Source organism: Haemaphysalis longicornis, unplaced genomic scaffold (assembly GCF_048455015.1).
Source record: "Haemaphysalis longicornis isolate Haplotype H1 unplaced genomic scaffold, Haemaphysalis longicornis Haplotype H1 scaffold_4, whole genome shotgun sequence".
NCBI lineage: Eukaryota > Metazoa > Arthropoda > Arachnida > Ixodida > Ixodidae > Haemaphysalis > Haemaphysalis longicornis.
In genome coordinates, this window is record NW_027526361.1 from 90,633,187 (window position 1) to 90,654,684 (window position 21,498).

A 21,498-nucleotide genomic window follows, 5' to 3' on the forward strand; every position below is an offset into this window, starting at 1 on the left:
GTCTGAGCCATACTGAATAAAACAGCATTGTTCGGCGCGCGGCACGTGTACGTCCCTGATTGTTTTGAATTACATCCACGGGTCAGCCAGAGTCAATGTTTTAGCCACGCCGCGGTAATTACGAGGACAATCAGTACATTCTAGGTATCCACTGTCGGGACTCCGAGTACGCATCGGACCTGCATCGCTGCAGCTCAATTACTTGCTCAGAGAGCTTACGCTCCTCGAAATCAAGGAACATCACACAGAAAATGACTCCTTGCGCTCAGCCTTTCGACGGCATTCTTAATTCCACACTCACACACACACCGCGCGCTGGGAGCGATGATTAGAGCGAATGCAACTGTTTAGAGCCTTGCCATGCGCGTCGTCACACCAAGGTCGCACCTTAGCGAGGTGAACGTGTGCCTATCGGCGGTCATCGAGGCAAATGCTTCCTAACGACGCCTTCAGTGTGTGCACGCAATGATACGTCATCACCTCGCCCTCGCCCATTACCCTCTCGGGGTACCACCTCTAGGCAATGGCGGCCTGTCCACCCTCCCCCTTCTTCTGCTTCTTCTCGAGTCATGTGATGGCCTGCACTTTTACCAGTGACGTGATTTTTAATGCGATTAGTGTCTGTAGGCTATAAACAACACGGCTGTGGACGGCGCTGCACATTCAAGGGCGGTGCTCTACGCAGTCTCTTTTGGTGCGTGGATGTTTGTCTCTTTCTTGCCTCTACGGGCAAACAGGGGATTTCTACGCGACGGTTACCTTTCCTCGTCCGATCGCGGCACCATCACGACTGCCCGCGACCACTGAGGTACGTTCGCATTGAACATTTACCGTGTGCGCTATCGGTATAGCGCTGGCATTTATTTCTCAGTGGCGAGATTTCAAATTGCGCGTTTTGGCAAAGCTGCCATGTCTCGTGTTACCGCGGAGCCTTTGTGCCTGCAACGCGCTACTACACGCACTCTAATCCCTTCGCGACGAGCTGAAAATGGTCCCAGAAATTGGTTCGTTATTCTTAAAGCTTGCTTTGAGAAAAAGCTTGAAAATAGCCACAATAATTTCATTAAACGAAGCAGACACCCGACCTTTACCAATGGACGCGCTTGATTGAACTCGCTTATGCGGAAATAAAAATACTCACGATTAAATAGGGCGCTTTATTTCTTCCAGTGCGTGCAGCACAAACGCTGCATAACGAACCATTCAATCAGCCCACGGCGCGCTTATATACGTAGCCGCCGGCCGACAAAACTTTGCAGTAGCTCGCTCTGAGGTGCGGGAGTGCTTCGCTCAGGTCATAGAGTTCCTTCGTATGTGTACGCCTCGAGCGCTGAAAGTTATGCCACACTGGCTTGTCAAGGGTAGCCCTTGACAAACCAGTGTGGCATAAATTTCCCGAACATTCTACAAAATAAGTGCAACGGATAATGCAAAATTATACGCGGGAAACACCACACGACAAAAAATTTAATGCTGAGTCGCCTTGTCGCGAGGTGAGCGCTCGCAATCGATTATTTGCTACATATATCTTTCGCGAGCAGCGCGGAGACGGGCGTATAGAGAAATGCGCGGCCGCGACTAAACGGTTCTTCGAAGCATCGTCATACGACACACGGCGCCTGCAAAATCTAGCACAGACTGAAATCGGAGGGCCATATCAGATGCCACACTCTACCAACGACACCTTTTATCGCTTGTGAACTTACTGTATACTTCAAAGAATGCGTCCGCCGAGTGACCAGCTGTTCCTTGAAGTCGAAAAGTTGAAAAACAAAAGGAAAGTGAACGCGCAGCTTGTGTGTGTTATTACTAAAACGTTCGTTGCTTGATTTCGCTCTGAATTTGTACACAACGATAGTTAAGCGCCCCCCCCTCCCCCCCCCCCCCCCCATGTCTTGTGAAATAACAGTGCGTTTCGCATCTAGTTGGTCCGGTGATTCCTACCTTGCTTAAGTTTCGACAAACCTCTTTAGCCCTTCCGAAGCTGCACTGCGTTTTTTTCATTCCCGTACCAGCTGTTCTGCTTCTTCCGGACTTGGCAGACCAGTTAGTTTTCCGTGGTTTCATTACTTTCTTTAGTCCTTGCTGTAAGACGTGAGTGGGTACATATTTAACGAACCGCAGCGTTGGAATATGCTTAACATTTTCGCGTGGCTTATATTCCCATAAAAATCACAAGTTATTTATTTATTTATTTATTTATTTATTTATTTATTTATTTATTTATTTATTTATTTATTTATTTATTTATTTATTTATTTATTTATTTATTTATTTATTTATTTATTTATTTATTTATTTATTTATTTATTTATTTATTTATTTATTTATTTATTTATTTATTAATTAATTAATTATACCTCAAATGCCCCAGTACGGGGTGTTACATGAGAGGTGGGCTGCGGTACAAATTTCAGTCAATGGGGGTTTTGAACAGAACCGGGCTTGAGTGGTGCACGACGACGGGTGGAAGACCATTCCAATCCTTTGCTGTTTGAACAAAAAACGAGCGAAGGTGGGCAGTTGTGCGGGCATGAGGAGGATAAACAGTGTTGCGGTGGCTAGTACGAGAAGATATTCGATGTGCGGGCATGATATGGATGTGTCAGACGGTGAATGAAAAAAATTGTGAAAAAGGGTTAGTCTAGCGGCCTTGCGTCGCAATTCTAGATTCTGAAGTTGGGCTTGGCTTTTGAGATTAGTGACACTTGAGTGATATGAATAATCAGAGTAAATAAACCTTGCTGCCCTATTCTGAATAGATTCCAACATTTTAGATAGATTAGATTGGTGCGGGTCCCAGACGGCGCAAGCGTATTCGAGTTTCGGGCGTAGGCTAAACGAGGTAGGCTAAACGTTTCGTCTGAGACGTAAGGCGTACGTTTCGTCTGAGGTAGCCAAGAACTTCATTTGCTTCGTTACAGATATTTATTATATGGGGTGTCCAATTAAGATCGGGAGTTATGTTTATACCTAAATACCTATAGGAGTCCACGGGGGATAACTTAGAGCCGAAAATAAAGTATGTTGGAGCCGGGTAATGTTTCCTACGATGAAAAGAAACGACAGACGTTTTGTTAATGTTTAGAGTCATTAGCCAGTTTCTGCACCTTGTTTCAATTGTTAATAGATCGTTTTGAAGAATGCAGGAGTCATTAGGGTCATTAATAGGGCGATAAATGACGCAGTCATCTGCGAATAAACGGATACTTGACGATATATTATTAGGCAGGTCGTTTATATAAATTAAGAACAGGAGGGGACCGAAGACCGTACCCTGGGGCACACCTGAGACTACTTGACAACGGGATGATGATGCCTGGTTGGCACAAACGAACTGTGCACGGTTTGAAAGAAAATTTTGGATCCAGTTTAAAACGGCAGGGTGCGAAAGCGCGAAAGTTTTAGAAATAGACGTTCATGGGGTACCTTATCAAAAGCTTTTTCGAAATCTAGAAAGAGAGCGTCAACAGGAATATTATGATCAAGACATGAGCTGATATCGTTAATAAAAAGCGCGAGTTGGGTGTCACATGAGAGGCCTTTCTGGAAACCGCGCTATTGTCACGTATTGGGTAATCACGTCCCCGAAACATATTTTTCTACGACGTATATGTATATTCCATACGCAGCCACTTTCGTTGTCCGTGCTGCAAAACGAAACACACCTCTCACTGCCAGTATAAGGTTTAAACGAGGCGACAATACAATTCACTGGTTCCTAAAGTATTCGGAGGTAACAGTGGTTATATGCTGCTGCCGTCCCCGGATAGCTCTTGTTGGCGTTCGAGCACTCTACCAAGACGCAGCTGATTTTTTGAAGTGCCCTAAATCTACTATTTGCTCACAGATGTCACCATAACAAGTTGTGTCGGGCGCGGAAAGGTAAAAAGAAGCGAAAGAGAACCAAAACACTGCATGAGCCCCTATCAGCCACGCAGCGTTGCTCCCGTAAGCGCCGCGGAGAAGCGGCGGCAGGAGGCGCAGCGATCGCGAAGCTCGAGGCGTATACTAGAGAGGAAACTGCGCCTGGGAATCCATGTCGGCGTGGGGCGGTTATGGCCGCATGGGAAGACCACAGCTGCTGTCTGGGCATGGCTATCGGATTCTTAAGCGTCTTCGCGTGTTTGCTTTAGGAGAGGAGAGATGCCTTAATGTTGAAGGGAAGTCATTGCTACTCCACATGAACATGAGAAATGCGAAAATGAAAGGAAGCGAAGGCACAAAAAATCATACAAACTTTAACAAACGCAAATAAGCATGACGGAACTGACAGACGCAGGAACACGCACACAGCACACGCGCAGTAGTAAAGTTAAGGCAAACGTTCACAGGGTTTGGTACCGGCCGGAGTCCCAGAGAAATGACACTAAGGCCCTTGTATTCCGTGTTGCCGAGGTAGTTCACTGCCATGGACCAACAACGTTGCAAAGTTTCAGTGCCGCACCAGCATGCAGTCCCAAAGTTCTCTTCAAGGGTAGCCGTGGGGTCTCATATCGGGGACACACACACAGTACATGTTCTGTCCTCACGAGCACTGCAAGCGTGACAGTGAGGGGAGGAAACTCAGCGCGTCTTGTGAAACTAGTGGCTGGTAACAGCAACGTTGAGGCGAATGCGGTGAACAATTGCTTCGTCGCGCTTACCCAGGCCACACGGCATTCGGAAGGTGCAGACGGTGTCAATTCTATACAAAGGCTGATACGTTTTAGATCTGTACGTAAATGCTGATTGTTGTAACTGCCACGCGACAGAGTGCGCAAGCATTGCGGCATCACGTCGAGAAAAGCGAATCGGGATGATGACTGATGATTGATTGTAGGGTTTAACGCGCCGACGCAACGCAGGCGATGAGGCGCGCCGTAGTGGAGGACTCCGGATTAATTTTGACCACCTGGGGATCTTTAACGTGCGCCGAAATCTCGTACACACGGGCGTTTTTGCTTTTCGCCTCCATCAGAAAAGCAGCCGCCGCGGCCGGGAATCGAACCCGCGACCTCGTGCTCAGCAGCGCAACGCCTTAGCCACTGAGCCACCGCGGCGGGTGCGGGATGATGACGCTAGATTGGTTGTGAGCCGCGCAAGCTGTTCCGTCGGCCATCACATTCCCATTCACCCCGCAATGTCCAGGTAGCCACTGTAACACTACCTCGTGAAGCAAGCTGGCTGCCTGTATATGCAGCGTGTGTATTTCGTGGGCCAGTTGTTCCCTGCTGTACTTCAATTGCGCAAAAAACTAAGACAGGAGAGAGACGACACGAGACAGAGCGCACTACTTTCAACAAACTAAATGCTTTTAATCAATGTTTGGAACCGCTTTGTGTGACACACGAACTTTTGGACAATTGCACCATAAAGTTCCTAGATTTAAAGCTTCATTTCCTCGCGAGCAGTACGTGCTGGCAGTATGAGCCTCGGGCTGAAAAACCTTTACTTCCTTATTCTTCGGGGCATTCAAAAGTGGCGAAGCGGGGCGTAGCCAAGCTGTGCTTCAGAAACAGTCTTAAAAAATCATGTGTTCACAAAATGAACGAAAAGCCTAACCATGCTAGTTGGCCGCCTTGAGCGAGCAGGTTTTCCCGAGCACATTTTGACGGCTGTTGCGAATGATGTCCTCAAAGAATCAAAGAAGAGTCTGCGTGAGCGGGACTGTGAAAACGAACAGCAAAAACAAAAATATGCAGTCATTCCGTACAAGCATGGATTATCGCACCGGTTAAAAAAGATTGGAGCCACAACTAATGTCAATGTCGTGTTTTCCGCACCCCTGAAGCTTGGATACTTGTGCGAAAGGAGCTACTGTAAATAGAAAAAACCACCTTGTGAAGTCAAGCACAGGGTTAGGTTTGTTGACTGCGCTACGCGTGTAGTGTATGTCATTCCGTTAGACTGCAAAAAGATATACGTGGGGCAAACGGGGAGGTGCATCAATGACCGCCTGCGGGAACATGCCAACAATGTGAAAAATGCCAACTCAGGTCATTTGGCTATCCACTGTCGGGATTGCAAATGTACCCCCCTGTTTGATAAGTGTTATATTGTAGCAATGAACAAGAACCAAACGACCCGTAAGATCATTGAGGCCAATGAAATAGCACGTGCTGGGGACAGCTGCGTAAGGACTCCCTCCCTCGCACTTATGGAAAAGGAGATGTACGTCCTTGGGCAAGACAATGATTTATCGTGAAACCGCAATAGCAGCGGCACGTGCCCTAAGAGTGTGATAATGCACAGAGGGGAGGAGGTGTTTGTTGATTGGTTTTTTTTTGGATGAGTGTGTATGAGAGAGTGTGGGCAGTATAAATCTGTGATTTCTTCTTATTAAAGTTTGTTGAAAGTAGTGCGCTCTGTCTCGTGTCGTCTCTCTCCTGTCTTCGTTAGTTTTTTGCGCAATTGAAGTACAGCATGGATTACCAACTCGCCCAATCCTACAGCCTACTCAGTTATTCCCGCGGAAATGAGGACAGTTGTTCAAGTGCCGCCCGTGAATCTGTAAAAATCACCAGCACAGAAGCTTCTTGCCAAGAATGTACTGCAAAGAAAAGCTCAAAGCAGCAAGTTCTGGGGTCGTCGACGTTGTTTTGTTGCTTAACCTAGCCGTAATTGTGGTTCGCGTCGATGGAACCCAGATTCCGGCCGTAGACGAGGTGGCTGTCACCGATGCATCGGTGTAAATATGCTTGTGGGTAGGGTACCAATTCCAAATGTGCTCTAACGTAAAGCACTTTAGGGCTGGAATCGGCAACCTGGGTTTACTGCTAATACCCGGTATTGGGGTGACAATGGTTTGGTTTCTTCACTATGCATTGCTATGTCTACGAGGTAGCCGCTCTGGCCGAAATGGCCGAAATTCGCTTCGCCTCTCTCGCTTCGCTTGTGAACTCGAAATCCACTCCATTAGTTCATGCTACGACAGCTGTGCTTCACTGTAAGCGAGTGGGAGGACTACAGCGGGCGAGCGACCATCAGTACATATTTACACAAGTACAAACCCAGAATTTAAACACGTAAATTTGTGGCAAGGAAAGTTCGCTTTCAGATTCTTTTTTGCAGTAGCAGTGCACATGTTAACAGCGCCCGGACATCTTGACTGAGCGGGTAATTTCCCGCCAGGAAAGTTGTAGCAGCTTGTCTGTTACGCAACCACGAACGAAAACACTGCGAAGGTGGTGGTTTTCATAGGTACGCGCTTCGAGCCTTTCTGAGCTTTTCAAACAATTCATTATTTGATAATTTTGTAACATAAGAGTTCTTAATGAGCTTCACCTAAAATTTTACAAAATTAACTACCAGCTTGGTCTGCAGAATATTAGGTATAACCGTACTGCCAGACTTTTGGTAGGAAGAACACGCTTTATTTTTTATTCCTTTAGGTTTAATACAGCGTGTTTTTTTTATTTATAAGTCTATAATCTCACACTTTTCTTCATATTTTTGGGGCATTGTGTTTAAATTTACGGGCACCAAACGTTTCAATCCATGACAATACTGAAACTAAGGCGAGCGCATGGTATAATGGCGGCTCATGACGACACAGACGCCTTGATGTGAGCCGCTTAGACGCTAGCGCCAGATTCCGCTCTAGTGTATATAGTAAAAAACTCTACGGCTCAGGCATAGCCTCCTGTATAACGCCTTGTGCCTGCCCAGGGCCAGAAATTCCGCCGTTCTCTCTGGTGGCGCCCTAATCCCAGGTACTCCTGTGTTGGCGAAGGCACAGTCAACATTTGTCTTCACACCTGGCAACAATTGGTGGTTATAAAAAAAAAGTTGTCAAGGCTCTTTGCAAAAAAAAATGCGTTGTGTTGAGGAGATTCTGGCTCTAGCACCGCTAGCACTGACGGGCAACTCTTTATTGAACAAAAAAGGTATAAAATATCACGAGGCGTTTCACGAAGCAGAAAAATAAAACTTGACTGCGGTAATTAAAAGAGATAATCTTTCTTGGGCTACCTTGTTCGTTCGTAAATAATTTAACGCAAAAGTTTTTTTCTGCGTTTCACTCGATTCAGCCAGAAATGTTACGGGTGAGTTCGCTAGTGGGTTTGTGACCCATCGGCAATTGATCGCTTATTCGGTATCTGATTGGTGAGGGAAGAATGAGTGTAGCGGGGAGAAGTATAGAGAGAAACGAGCTTATTGCTTGCTGAATGCTTATCCCAAGCTTATACAGGGGCCCTCAAACACTGAGTATCGCCTTGAGCTAAAGCTTGAAGTCGTCATTCTTTTTGAGCAGCCCGGCATTGCCGATTACCGCGTCGTCAATATATAAACTACATTCGCAGCGGCGGCGGAGAAATAAAGGGGGGAGGAGAGTGGGCGCGTACCCTTCCGGGGTACCGTTATTAGATATTAGCGGCAGAACGACACTGAATGGACTCGTAACTAAAAAGCGGGAGCTCAACGTTTTGGACTTCTTCAAACAAAATTTAATTCGTATGACTCAATTATCACTAAACACCGAATCAAGCATAATTATTTTTCACTTATCAACTTCTATAGAGTGGCAGAAAATTTAACTGTCTCTTATCGCAATGACAACCATGAGGACATGTATACATTATGTTGGGAAACTCCCGTAACGAACCCAAAAGGGCGAGCGTACAGGCGAAAAACGTACACTGAACGCAGTTTTGTGGTTCTACGACGCCACGCGTAAAGCTTCGGTCTTTATTATTGGCTCATGAAGTTCAAGCTCGCCGTTTTGCGAAATTTTGTAGCTAAAAGACGCCTTCGCGTAGCAGACGACGCCGAAGTGCGTTTCAGTTCACCTCCGCCTGAAACAGCGGTTCGCATCGGCATGGCCATCGAAAAACCCGGGAACTTGGCGCCCCCACATTGAACGGCCTGCTGCAATGGGTTTCGGGGCGATAGAGCAGGCACAGTCGGTTATACAGGAGGCTATGACTCAGGTCTCGGCTCTGTGGTGCTTGGTACCCACACTAAGCGTTTGCACTATAAACAGTAGCGAGGCATCACCAATGTTATCTAAAAGCTTAGCGTCGAATAAGGAGAGCAGAGCATTATACTTTTAGGGCTTCGTTGCTCATCGTCCAGCTTCTACTCGGAGCATACGAGTCGCGGTTAAAGCCTTGCGCGGCGATAATGCGCACCAGTCGGCGGAAGTACTGCGTATCGCCGAGGTATCTTTTCCCTTGGGCTGGCGAGGCGCGCTTCCCCGAGCATCTTAGATGCGCCACGCCAGGAGTAAGGGCAACATGGCTAATTTGCGCGCTGCGTCAGGTGTCTGATAGGCCACCGCTTCATACACCCTAAAGGATGCGGGAGATTGCGAGTTCCTGTGTTCCTATAAATAAGTTCGTGGTATCAAATTGTTGCCGACGAAGGAAAACGGACTTAAATATAAGTCGTTACTCGGAATAGTTTCTTATTAACACGTTTCGTTAAGGGCCTCATGTCGCAGAAGAGCCAGCGTCGTCGGCGGATTGGTGTGAGCAAAAAATCCTGTGGCGGCACCTTGCGGCGCTCACTGAAACCCCCCGGGGTCGTAGGGGGCTGCTACAACAGATGGCATGCGAGCAGGAGGGGAAAGTTTTCACCTATCGGAAAGTTTTCATGTGATAGGAACCGGTCCCGTAACGTGTCGTGTTCCAAGCTTAAAGGCCGAGCTTAGGCGTCCTCCAATTTTTTTTTTTTATGTCAAGTTGGTGCTGACAATTTTTTTTTCTGTTGAAACGACTGGTTGTTAGAGCAGGATTTTTGAGAAATTTGTTAAAGGGACCCTGCAATACTTTCGATAAGCACTGAGTGATTTGCTCGTCGCACCAGATACGCCTTCCATTTCTGCTTTGTTTTTGTGGCTTTATTTTTAAAGTTGCTATCGAAAAGCGTTCATTGCTGCAACTGAAGGAAAACTCGCCAACAGCCACTACATGACCTTAATGACGTAATTCGAGCCATCGAAGAACGTCAAGACTGGGAAAGAGAACCAAATCTTTTGAGTGAGTTTCCAGATTATCTGATGGGTATAGAGCTGTAATTTTTGGCTGAGGTACTTTGTGACCCCCTAATCTAAGTACTGGGTGTGTTGGGTGACTACGTTCTGCAGCATTTAAGATTTTAAAAAAAGTTGAAAAAACTGTTGCAGGGCCCCTTTAATCTGAAAAGTTGGTCAAATAGGTTTTCTTCAAAACGATTTCGCGTGTTTAGATCCAAACGGAGATTAGCCCCAATTACCTTCGTTTAAAGCACAGACTCGAAAGCAGGCTCACAATGGCGTGGGGATCAAGATTTGGAAACAGAGAAAGGAGAAGGGCAACAGACTGGCTTCTCAAAGCTCAAATTTGCCTTTTTTCCCGCCCTGGCTTGTCAGGCGCGCCGTGATGGCAGCCATATGAATTACTTCAAACCACATGCCGGATATCTAGCACGCGTCAAGATTTTTACGCCAGGGCGTTCTAGTTTTTCGCCTCCAGCAGATAAATGGACGCCTCTAATGGGAATCGAAACCTCTATCTCGTAACAAGGAAAGGTGGTCTAGTTGGTAAACTTGCATGATGAAACTATGAGGGAAAAACAACGAAAACAAAAAGAGGAATGAATAAAACGGGAAGGCCTGCTCAGTAGCGAAACGCCTTATCCATGCACTGGCCAAAGCAGCGAGGCCGACAGTGTTCTCAAAGGGCACAATCAATAAGGTGCGCTTGATAGAACATCGCATGCACACGCACTTCCTGAAGAATCACCCGATATCACCTTGAAAACTGGGCGTACATGCAGACAAGAACGTAACAGAAAGGGAGACCACACAACACCAAGTTTTGACTGGGCTTATTCGACAATCAAATGCGTGTAAGTAGTCACACCATTATCACAATGAGTGCTGGAGCAGACAGATGTATTTCGGAGGAAGTGTAAGTGCTAAAAAGGAACGAAATTGATGTCTCCCGTGTGCATGCATATCTTGAGCGGCGGCTACCTTGCGTGACCACGTCCTCGCCCTTCTTCTGCTCTTGCTTTAATTAAGGAAAGGGTACTTGATAAAAAAAAGTCCTTGATACTATAACACCAGGTTTTCAACCTCGCGAAGACGTTTCCTTTTAAGTAAACTTAGATCAGTATAGACCAAGAACTGCGTGACCAACTCAATCTAAATCGCGTAGCAGAAGGCAGGAAAATAAAAGCAAGCTATACGGAAGTCCTGTTTATTGTTCAAAGTCACAAAGGGAAATGACCTCAAGGAGAAAAATGGCAGATAACCAAAAAAAGTTAACATTTACTGCGAGGAAAACTGTACCTTCTTACAACTGACGACCCCTGCATGGTCAAAAATTATAAAGAGATTTTTCATTTCTTGAAGCCAAATTAGGACAGGTTTTCTGGCCTGTTTAGTGAACATTGTATCATACCTTGAGGCATAAGATCATCTTAAATTGGTTGAATACAACATTGACGGTTATGGCCCAGTAGGGTTCCAAAATATCCGAAAGTGTCACAACTGGTAGTTTCCTGGAACAACTGAATTTTTGTTTGAGCTCAACCCTGGCGGAGGGGGATGGAAAATGTTTTATTCAAAATCAAGGGGTGTTGTTTGGCTCCCGTTTAGCTCCGGTATCAGGCGACTTGTATTTAGCCTCGTTGACCACCAAGAATGTTTTAGCGTTGTAAGGATCTTTAGAGGACTTGGTAATTTTTAGGGGTGAAGCCGTTTAGGGGCTGGGGCTGTTGGCGTCTCCTGTCGTCCTCGTCGTCGTCGTCTTAATCATCGTTCGTCTCATGCAGTCACGATACTATACTAAAACACCAGGAAACTCGTTTACGACTCGCGCTGGAGAGCTTCGTAACGTGTACGAAAAAAACACCGGGGCACTCGTTTACGCCTCGCGAGAGAACTTCGTGCTTCAAAGACATTGGATTGGATTGGAAAACCTTCATTGATGCCTCCAGGGCGCGCTTTCGCGCGTAGACTGGGCCTACGTCGTCCTCGTAGCGGGCGTGCAGCGTGGATCCCCGCTTGCCGTTGCTGGCTCGCCGGGTTCCTGCCTGGCCAGCGCCTCGAGGACCTGCTGGACAGCCCATAGTTGTTCTTCTTGGTTGTTGCTCATCGTCGGGGCCTCTAGTCGCGGTGGTGTGCGTCCTGATCTGGCCTCGTCTGGATTCTTGATACAATCCCACAACATGTGCGCAAAGGTGGCCGTCTCCCTGCGGCATTCCTCGCACTTGTCGTTCGGGTGTGACTCAGGGTACATTCTGTGGAGTAGTGCCGGGCTCGGCAGTGTACCCGTTTGTAGTTGCCTGAATACAACGGCCTGCGACCTGTTTAGCCCCGTGCGTGGTTTTATTTATTTATTTGATACCTACTTCGCCCGTTGGGCATTATAGTAGGGGGGACAAATAATCGATATAAAATACAACATTGCACACTCTTTGAAAGGTTGAAGAAAGAAAAAAAAACAATTGTAAGAAAACATACAAGGTTTGCGTTAGTAAGCCACACACTGCAGACCGTGAGTACAATACTAATCACACATGTGGTACATTCTGAGGGAGCACATGAGACAGCACTAAAAACAAATATCGGCCAGGTAACAAGATACATTCATTTACACAGCACGCTGGCTAACATTGCAAAGCATAAATATCAAAGAATGTTTCAAATGGCGAGAACATTTTTATCCATAAATGTATTCTTGAAGGACAGTGGGGAACGTCACATCAGAAGCAACTTCGATTAGTTCAGGAGGCAGCAGGTTCAATTCGCGTATTGTACGGGGAAAAAAGGAGTTTTGGTATGTGGTTGTGCGCGCGCACATTTCTTTTATCTTGAGTAAGTGGTCGCGGCGCCCGGATATTTATGTTGGTGATTGTAGATAAGTCTCTTTGTTTAGTGGTGTGCGATTGAAGACGGCATCTCGAAGGAAAGAGAGGTCGGAAAAGTCTGAGGGTCAGATGGAAGGCCTTTTTCATTTCGTTGTAGTCAAGCTATTTTTACAGCAAAGCTGTATACCTGTCCACCCAACAGTTTCATCTCCGTTGGAAAAAACGCCAAGGCGCCAAGAATACACTTATACACTGCATGCTTCTCTTCCCAGGTTTCACGTTTCCTTGACTGTTAATGGACGCTTTTAGAGCAATATTCACATTAGACATATCCCTTCAAGTCTAGCACGCCCCCTACCATTCGGCCCCTTCCCAGCTTATGAAAAGAGGCATTGCTAATGTTTTCAAACGTCATACCTCTATTACCTGCAATGTACCCTCAACAGCATCCGCAGAGGAAAGTACGCCCAAGAGTATAAAAACTTTTAAATGCTTTAGAGGACAGAGATGAGACGAAAAAAGTAGCAGTAATTCCATAATTCCACAACACGTCGCATTGTCTCCGACGATTTTAGGTCGGATGAATGTGAAGGTTGTTTTCTCTGCGCCGAACAAAGTGACCAACATTGCAAACTAACTCCTTCCGCAAAGCACGCGAGGTGTCTGCGAAGCAAAATTGGAAACCTTTTGTAACATGTGAAGTCGAAGTGGTGTACTTGCGTAGTACTACTGTCGTCGGGGAAGCAGTAGCCGCATTGGCGTTGTCAGCCCCATACGAAAAAAAGCTTCAATCGGCCGGGATGCTGTCCGCTTGTTGTTGCTTTACGTGTTCTAGGTGCGGGGTACCTTAGAACCGCACAATGTCCGTCCGCGTCGTGCGCATAGCATTTACAATCGCAAGAAATCCCACAGGCACCAGCAGGATTCATTCGAGCATGTGTCTGGTAGACCAGACAGGGTTGGTATCAGTCGTCTTACCCATTGGGCTGACAGTACCCGAGAGTCAAACGGCTTACTCCCTCGCCTGTAACGGTGCGGAGTACCTTAGGACCTCCCAATGTCCGTCCGCGTCCTTCCGCGCGCACACCACCATGAAGCGAAAATTAAGCGAAATTCGATTGAGCCGTGAGTTGCAGTTTCAGTTAGGGAATAATCAAGGTGTAACTTACGGCTCAAATCAAATGGCGGTCGGGGCGCAAATCGGAAGTCGCTCGAGGCGCAACTTGGGTGTCATTTCGAGTCCCCGTACTCCCCACCCTCGCCATTATCCACGGAGTGGAGATGCTTCAACTTTTTATTTTAACAGCGAAGCTGTTTAGCATGTTGCAATTTTTCGTGCCCGCACTTAAAAATGTCAAGAAATAGTTAAGCCCGCGCACGTGAGCGCGGTCCTCGCAGCGACCGCCCGGCAGTTAACAAAACCAAGAAAATGCCTAGCGTTTGTGGGTGCTTGCCTCGCGACGACCCCCCAGTGTCCCCTGCGCATGTATGTCAAGCCGAGCATACCCACTTAGGGAGATTGGCCCAGATTGCGGTGACCGCCCGGCAGTTAAAAAAAACAACAAGAAAATGCCGAGACCTCGTGTGTGCGTGCCTCGCGGCGACCGCCCAGCGTCCCCGGCGTACCACTGTCAAGTCAAGCATACCCAATCCACTTGAGCAGATTGGACAAGATTGGCCAAAAATAACACTTGCTCGGAACGAGAAAGACACGTCATAGCGCACGCTCCTCTTAGGTGATGTCCAATGAATATAACTTCCAAAAAAATGAAATAAGCTCGCACTTATAGCAACAATGATGGATTAAACGTCGTTACGGCCGCGAAGAAGAAGCAAATCGGCTGCAATCGTGGGCTTAAACATTCCTGATAGTCGGGAAGGTTGCATACAGCTGCGCACCTGCAAGTCTTACTCGTTAGTGTGAGCTTCCGTCATTTTTTTTTTTTTTTTTGCTGAGAACAACGCCGGGTCAGCTGGGGCCAATCACAGAGACAGCACAGTGGGTAGAAAAGCTGTCAGAACAGCCGAACACATCGAGGTCATTAACAGGTCATTAAACTAATGGTTCAGAGGAATGCATAGCTGCTATAAATTACTACTTCAGTTACCGTAAGCGACAACAACATAGGCACACTTATACTATGGGGTTCAAAAAATGTTCAAAAATACATGAAACGTACGGGACTTGTTTCATTGAAAATGACATGGGTGCTTTTAATATCAGGCGTGACGTAGGACTCTAAGCTATCGAAAAGTCACCAGGTAAATCAACTGTGTTCATTTTATCCAATTTCTCTGTGAGTGATTGAACCAATTAGTATAGATCGAGAAAAGTACCAAACATGTTGGTCAAGGCTTAGAAAATGTTTGAATTTCGGCATCGGGAATCATTTGTTGAATTCATTGTAAACTGTTCTGGTTTGTGTCTGGTGTAGCTCGGTCCGAGTCCCCTAAAATATATTTTAAATAGTGCCACTAGATAAGATACACAGTACCGTCACTGAGGCACGCAAGTGAGCAACGGTGGCCATTTTGGTGTTTATCAGTGTCGCCAGATTTCCGCTTCTGCGAGTTCACGGCTAACTTTGACGAGGTCATTTGCAAACAACACTGCCGAAGACGCAGCAACATGCCATCTACGGACGCACTGCCGCAGCGAAAATGCTGCGAAGCGCGTTATCTTTGATTCGCGTTCGGACCGACACCAGCCGCGTGCAGCCGCAGAGCAGGGAGGGCAACCGCAGTTGACCGACAGAAAACGCATAAACAACCAAATGGCGCTCCCATGAACCGTCGCGGTGTAAACAAATGTCACGTGAAGCAAACTGACCAATGATCACGGCGGCAGCATGGAACAATAAGAGAAAAGTGTGCCGATAGTTTTCAACCTTATCTAGTAACACTAATTTTAACGAGTCCCGCGCTCATTGAAAGATGTTGGCTATAGCTTCAAGAGAGAGAGAGAGAGAGAGAGAGAGAGAGAGAGAGAGAGAGAGAGAGAGAGAGAGAGAGAGAGAGAGAGAGAGAGAGAGAGAGAGAGAGAGAGAGAGAGAGAGAGAGAGAGAAACTTAGATCAGAGTTGACGTGCGGATTTTTCTGGTCGGTGTCTTCAGTCCAAAACTCCGCTGGTACGGCCGGTTGTCTACGGCCTTTACGCCGGCAAAAACTGCGTTTCACGGCGACAGCTGGCCAGCGTACTCTCCCACTGCTTGCGTGAGGAGTTAGGGATGTGGGGAAGATCTTGGTTTAGTTGTCCTTCCCAGACAATATGGTACAGTGCCTGAGGCTTGGCCGTGAATGCAGAGAGGATCATAGAGAGTAGGGATGGATGACGTGCAGTCGTGTTGGGTATGGGTTTGTCGGTAGCCTTCTCAGGATGACCTCCTGTTCCTCCGTGTCCTGATCGGTGACTTGAGGGTATACTTGCCTAGCTTGTCGGTAGTGTTTAGTTATGTCGGCATATGTGAGGAATGTACTTAGGTCCGTTCCGAGTGCTCTTGCGGTGCCCGGTGTGCGTGCTCTCGGACCAGGGGGTGTGCAGTTTTGTTGCCTCAGAGAGCGGAGTGGGCAGGCGTCCAATTGATTTTGACTTGCTTCTAAGAGGGTCGTTGGAAGAGAACTCGAAGCGCTTGTCTTGAAATCCTTTCTGCTTAGTATGCTCGGCAGGCGGCTTGACAGCCGGTGATGATTACTTTGGCCTGTGTGATGATTGCTTTGGTCTTGAGGAGGCAGAGGGCGGAAATCGCCTCTTCAGTCTTCTGGGTGTTAGACAACTGAAGCGTCAGCCATCTTGTAATTAGGTCGGTTCCCAAGGTAGCGACCGCCGATCTTACTCCGTACCTAGCATATTCCGCCGCGTCTTTATAGACAACGCGGCAAACCTTTGCTAAGATTTGCAAAGGTATGCAACGGCACTGTACTCGTTTTATGCCATTTAGACCTGAGGGGGCCCGAAAATGAGCACTAATAAATCTATGTACGGCAGAAGCACGCATTAATATTAACAAGCGTGGTAGCAACGAGTTTCTTACACGATTAATATGACTCGTCAACTCAGGCAATAAATGAACAATTAGGTTGCGCACTTATGAAGCCGGAATGCAAGAAGCATTGTTGTTTCCTTGCTCTACCGTGGAAGAAAGGTGGGTAAACAAGATAGGAACTAAGATGGAAAAGCAGGTGGCAGGAGTGTTGTGCAAGAGGAAGGGGTTTAATCCTGGTCCTGGATATAGAACACAGTTTGATATTTTGGATTTGAGTTGAAATTATTTATAAATATCCAAAATCTTCCCGCGTGTTTTAGGAAAACGGTGTCGATTAATACATGTTCGTGGAAGGTAGGCGCCCTAAGATCTAAATAAGCCAAGTGGAAACAACACAAGAATGCGGAAAAGGCACTGACTTCGCTTATCACATGCCCTAGCAAACGCATGGGAAATGCAGTCTTATACCCAGGGGGCCGATTTAGCCTCCTTCCCTGTAGCGCCGCCTATGAAGAGCAGGAGGAGGTCAGCGGTGCCAAAGCCACAGCGGAATATACTGCGTAAATGAATTGACAAGTAGGCTAAAAAATAAGACATAATCAGACACACATTAGTGGGAAGAAGTAGACTACAATGGTAAAATAACTATATCGACAATAACGACAGAAATGACACAAAGAAGTGATGAACCATATTACTTTTCTCATGCCCATATCGTTCAATGACCTGCTGTAACAAAGCATATGGCTCTATAAACTTTACCGAAGTGTCTATCTACACTCAGAAAACAGGAATTTTCTTTTAATGGTTGCTTAAGAGACAACTAAAGTAATGCCTGCTTGGTAGCTTAAAGATCTTTGAATAAATATTGTACCTAATTTTTCGTATATACTTTTCTTTTTCAGGCATTCGAAAATGTGGATCACCTTTGCGGCCTTCGTAGCCGCCACTTGTGTGGTTGCGGACAAGGCCGAGAGCACTGGGCGAGTCGTAACCACGACAAGCGGAGCCGTAAGAGGAATCACTAGGGCCACGACAACAGGTTCCGTGAACGCCTTCTTGGGAATTCCCTTCGCCGAGCCGCCGATCGGCGAGCTTCGTTTCAAGAAGCCGGTACCTAAAAAGCCCTGGGAAGGAGTCCTAAACACGACCGCGTTGCCGCCCATGTGTCCCCAGAGTCCCGCCCATGTCAACGCTTATTTTGAAGTAACGGAGGCCGATCCCATGTCAGAAGATTGCCTCTTTCTGAACGTGTTCGCACCAGTTGGCAACGACTCGGACCCGAAGCCCATCGTCGTGTACATCCACGGTGGTGGCTTCACCTTCGGGGGGATATCTATGAAGATCTTCGATTCCGCAGAGCTGGCGGCACGGGGTGACCTGATTGTAGTTGTTGCCGCCTACCGACTCGGGGCTTTGGGATTCCTGTACATGGGCGCGGAAGATGCGCCAGGAAACATGGGTCTCTACGACCAACTGCTTGCCCTGCACTGGGTAAAGGACAACGCCCGCGCTTTCGGTGGCGATGCGGACAAGGTAACCATCATGGGCCAGAGCGCAGGATCCATCTCCGTCGGCCTCCATCTCATATCGCCTAAAAGTGGAGGTCTTTTTCGCCGTGCATTCATGCAGAGCGGAAGCCCCTTTACCGGTCAGTTCCTAATGAACAAGAGCCAGTCAGCGCGCAAAACGAAAGCCATCGTGACGTACCTCGGCTGCGACAAGGGCGACGACGGTTCACAAAATCTTGGCAGTGAAGCCGTCGTGGCCTGTCTCCGCTCGAAGGACTTCAGGGATGTTCTGAAGGCGACGGAGAGCTTTAGCCCCATCGGACTCGACGGATTTTTCCCCATTGTTCTGGAGGAGGAGTTTCTGCCAGAGAAACCTGCAGCAGCCCTCGCACGAGGAACACCGAATGCTAAGGACGTGCTAGTGAGCGTATGCGAAGCGGAGGGCGACTTCTTCATTCATTACTTGCTTACTGAGGTGCAAAACCTGAACGACGTAAGCCTCCTCACAAAGCGTCAGATGGAACTGTTTCTGAGAGTCATTTTAACCGCATTGACAAGTGCCGACACGGAGCAACTCATGAAACACTACTTTGACCAAGTGGGTGCCAAGGCCGGAAAGGAGGTGGCGTACGCAGCGGGCGACCTCGTTGGCGACGTCCTGTTGCTTTGTCCCTCCCTGGATTTCGCCAAGGGGCTGTCCTCTGGCCAGAACACGTCAGTGCACGCGTTCCTCGTCTCGCACCAACTTTCTTTCGTCGGATGGCCGGAGTGGACTCGTCCTACGCACGCCGACGACATCTTCTTCACCCTTGGGTCCGCGCTTAGCCAGGACGTCAAACCATCCGAGGCTGACGTGAAGGCAACGGAGAATTTGATAAACGTTATCTCGACGTTCAGTCGCACAGGGTGAGAACAAAGCGCATTTTTAACAGCGTGAACGGGTAGCTAACGCGGGTGGTGTGGAATGCCGTAGTAATTTATGGGTCACATATTGCTGGAGGCACGAATTACAGTGAGTCAGAGACACAGCACAAAGAACCTGCTGGTGACTCGTTATTAAATCTCCGGATGATTCAAGTGGCAGACAGAGCGACAGACAGACAGATTTAAGCGTTTACGTAGATTAAGAAAGACTGGCGCCTTCAAAATGCGTGAATATTTCGAAAGGAGACTGTACAACAAAGTCGGCGGTCGTTTCTTTTTTTTTCACTTAGCGCCTCTGCAGATAAACGATTGTCGATGGAGCAACTCGTCTCAGTCAATACACAGTGTTTAGGTGGGGCTGACAATATGGAGCAGCGCACCTCTTTGTCCTTAAATATTTCAACTCAACATGCTTCCAATATCTCGAGTACGCCAACAAAATATTGCTGCGCATTACTGGAAAGTGTCGCACACTGACAGAATATGAAATATCAGTTGAAATATCGACAATATTTGCCGGAAAATCACAAACATTTGCTTTCGCCAAAGGTCTGACTTCTTTGATTGAGTAAACAGTTATTGAATGTTTAGTGGCCTTTTCGGAAGAAAATACCAGCCTCCTTCTGGTACGTAACCTAATCCTTGAGCGGTGGAAGACTGCGGTGCTCAGCTCCGATCCGGGTGATCACTGAGAGCTGGTGATCGCGACGGCAGCCACAGCTATAGGGGCCCTGGAGTAGAGGCGCTACCCCTCTGAAGAATGCGATATTTTTTTACCTAATTTTACGGAAGTTCTTCTGTCACTCCTTTTAGCACTTGGAAATACTTAGTTCAATTTGCAGTACGTTTTACGGTCTTATTTGATTTGTAGTAAAAACTTCATCTCAGTTCGGGAACACCTATTCTCCGGATATGGGAAATTAATTGGTATGCAACTTGACATGCTATTTTAAAAAGCCTTATATCCTACGTGAGTTTGCGGGCAATGGGGAAGGTACCAGTATTGCAAATAGGGTGCTCTAACTTGGGCTAACCAGAATTGCCGTCCCCCTTTCTTGTCGCTTGTTGTGGGTAGCCAGGATGCAGTCTTTCTCAGTATATATACTTCTTCTGTTGACAGTTTGTTGGTAGTGGTATGAGCTTTATGTGCCTTTTTTACTTTTCAGCGTTCCACAGGACATCAACAGCACGAACTGGCCGAAGTTCAACGAAGACCAGCAATACCTGCATTTTCGTGACGGCCCTACCGTTCTTGGAAAGCATCTTCGGCAAAGTTCATGTGACTTTTTGAACAGAATCGCGCCTTATGAGTAAAAACTTCATTGGCTAGTATTAGCTTCTGGCGACTTTTTTTACACAAATTCTTGCAACAACCGGGAAAAGAATCCTATGTGCCCTAACTGTTTTGCAAGCCAAAGTCGGACTCGGGTAGCTGTACTAGAATTAGGCTAATGTGGCTATGGCTTTGCCAACTCGAAGGCGATTTCTAGCCACCCTGTTTCCTTGCTGAAGTGCACACATTAAGATATAAGCACAAAGTCGTTCCGAGCGAAAGTAACCAGCGTCTTTTATTGAAGTCCTAAAATAGAAGTTTCCTCACTTGGATAAGAGGTTGGCATAGCGGTTGCCATGCCGCTGACACTGGGTTCCTCGTTTCCACTCTCAACTAAGAGCTTGTCGAACTTTAATTTCTCTGCCCCTGCTTTGAACTTGTTTGTTCCTATTACATTGTGCTCTGTATGCATCATATGTATCTAATAAGCGAGTAATTTATTATAATATTCCAGGTGTCTGTACTGTACTTCTGCCCTTCCTCCATTCTACGAATCAGCTGTTATGCGCCTCATTATTGTGTCGATAACTTTTAATCCTTGCAAAACGAGGTTGACGTTGCCGAGAGGCGAAAACCGAGCCACACTGCCGCGGCCAAGTTCCCCGTTCCGCGATGCGGACTTCTGCGCATGCGCACCTGAGCACTGAGTGCGTGAATAACGGCTCTCGTACGCAGCACGTCGTGTTTGTGTGTGTTTACATGACTGCAGTTTGAATTCTCTCGTGTCGTCCGCCATCGTGTGATGGCTCGATATGCGTCTGTAAATTCTCGACATGTTGCGAGCAGTGAGCCAATGCATTTCGGGCAGAGCTCAGGAGCGGTCAAAAAAACAGACTGAGTACTCATGTTAGAACCTTTGTCGCTACGCAGTTTTTTGTAACAGCGGCATGCTCTCCCTCTCGTCATGAACTAAAGAGTTTTAAGTTCCTCTGGCTCCGTGTTGCCCAAAAGGATTGATTGATTGATT

At 47.1% G+C, this 21,498-nt stretch overlaps 1 protein-coding gene across 1 annotated transcript; it reads left to right on the top strand.

Annotated features, from left to right (window-relative positions):
- The first annotated feature begins 570 nt into the window (after window positions 1-570).
- LOC144179050 (acetylcholinesterase-like) lies at window positions 571-20,530 on the top strand. Its single transcript, XM_077707229.1, has 3 exons — window positions 571-808; window positions 17,669-19,180; window positions 20,365-20,530. The coding sequence occupies exons 1-3, from the start codon at window positions 609-611 to the stop codon at window positions 20,510-20,512; spliced, it is 1,860 nt and encodes a 619-aa protein (XP_077563355.1). The 5' UTR covers window positions 571-608; the 3' UTR covers window positions 20,513-20,530.
- The last annotated feature ends 968 nt before the right edge of the window (window positions 20,531-21,498 follow it).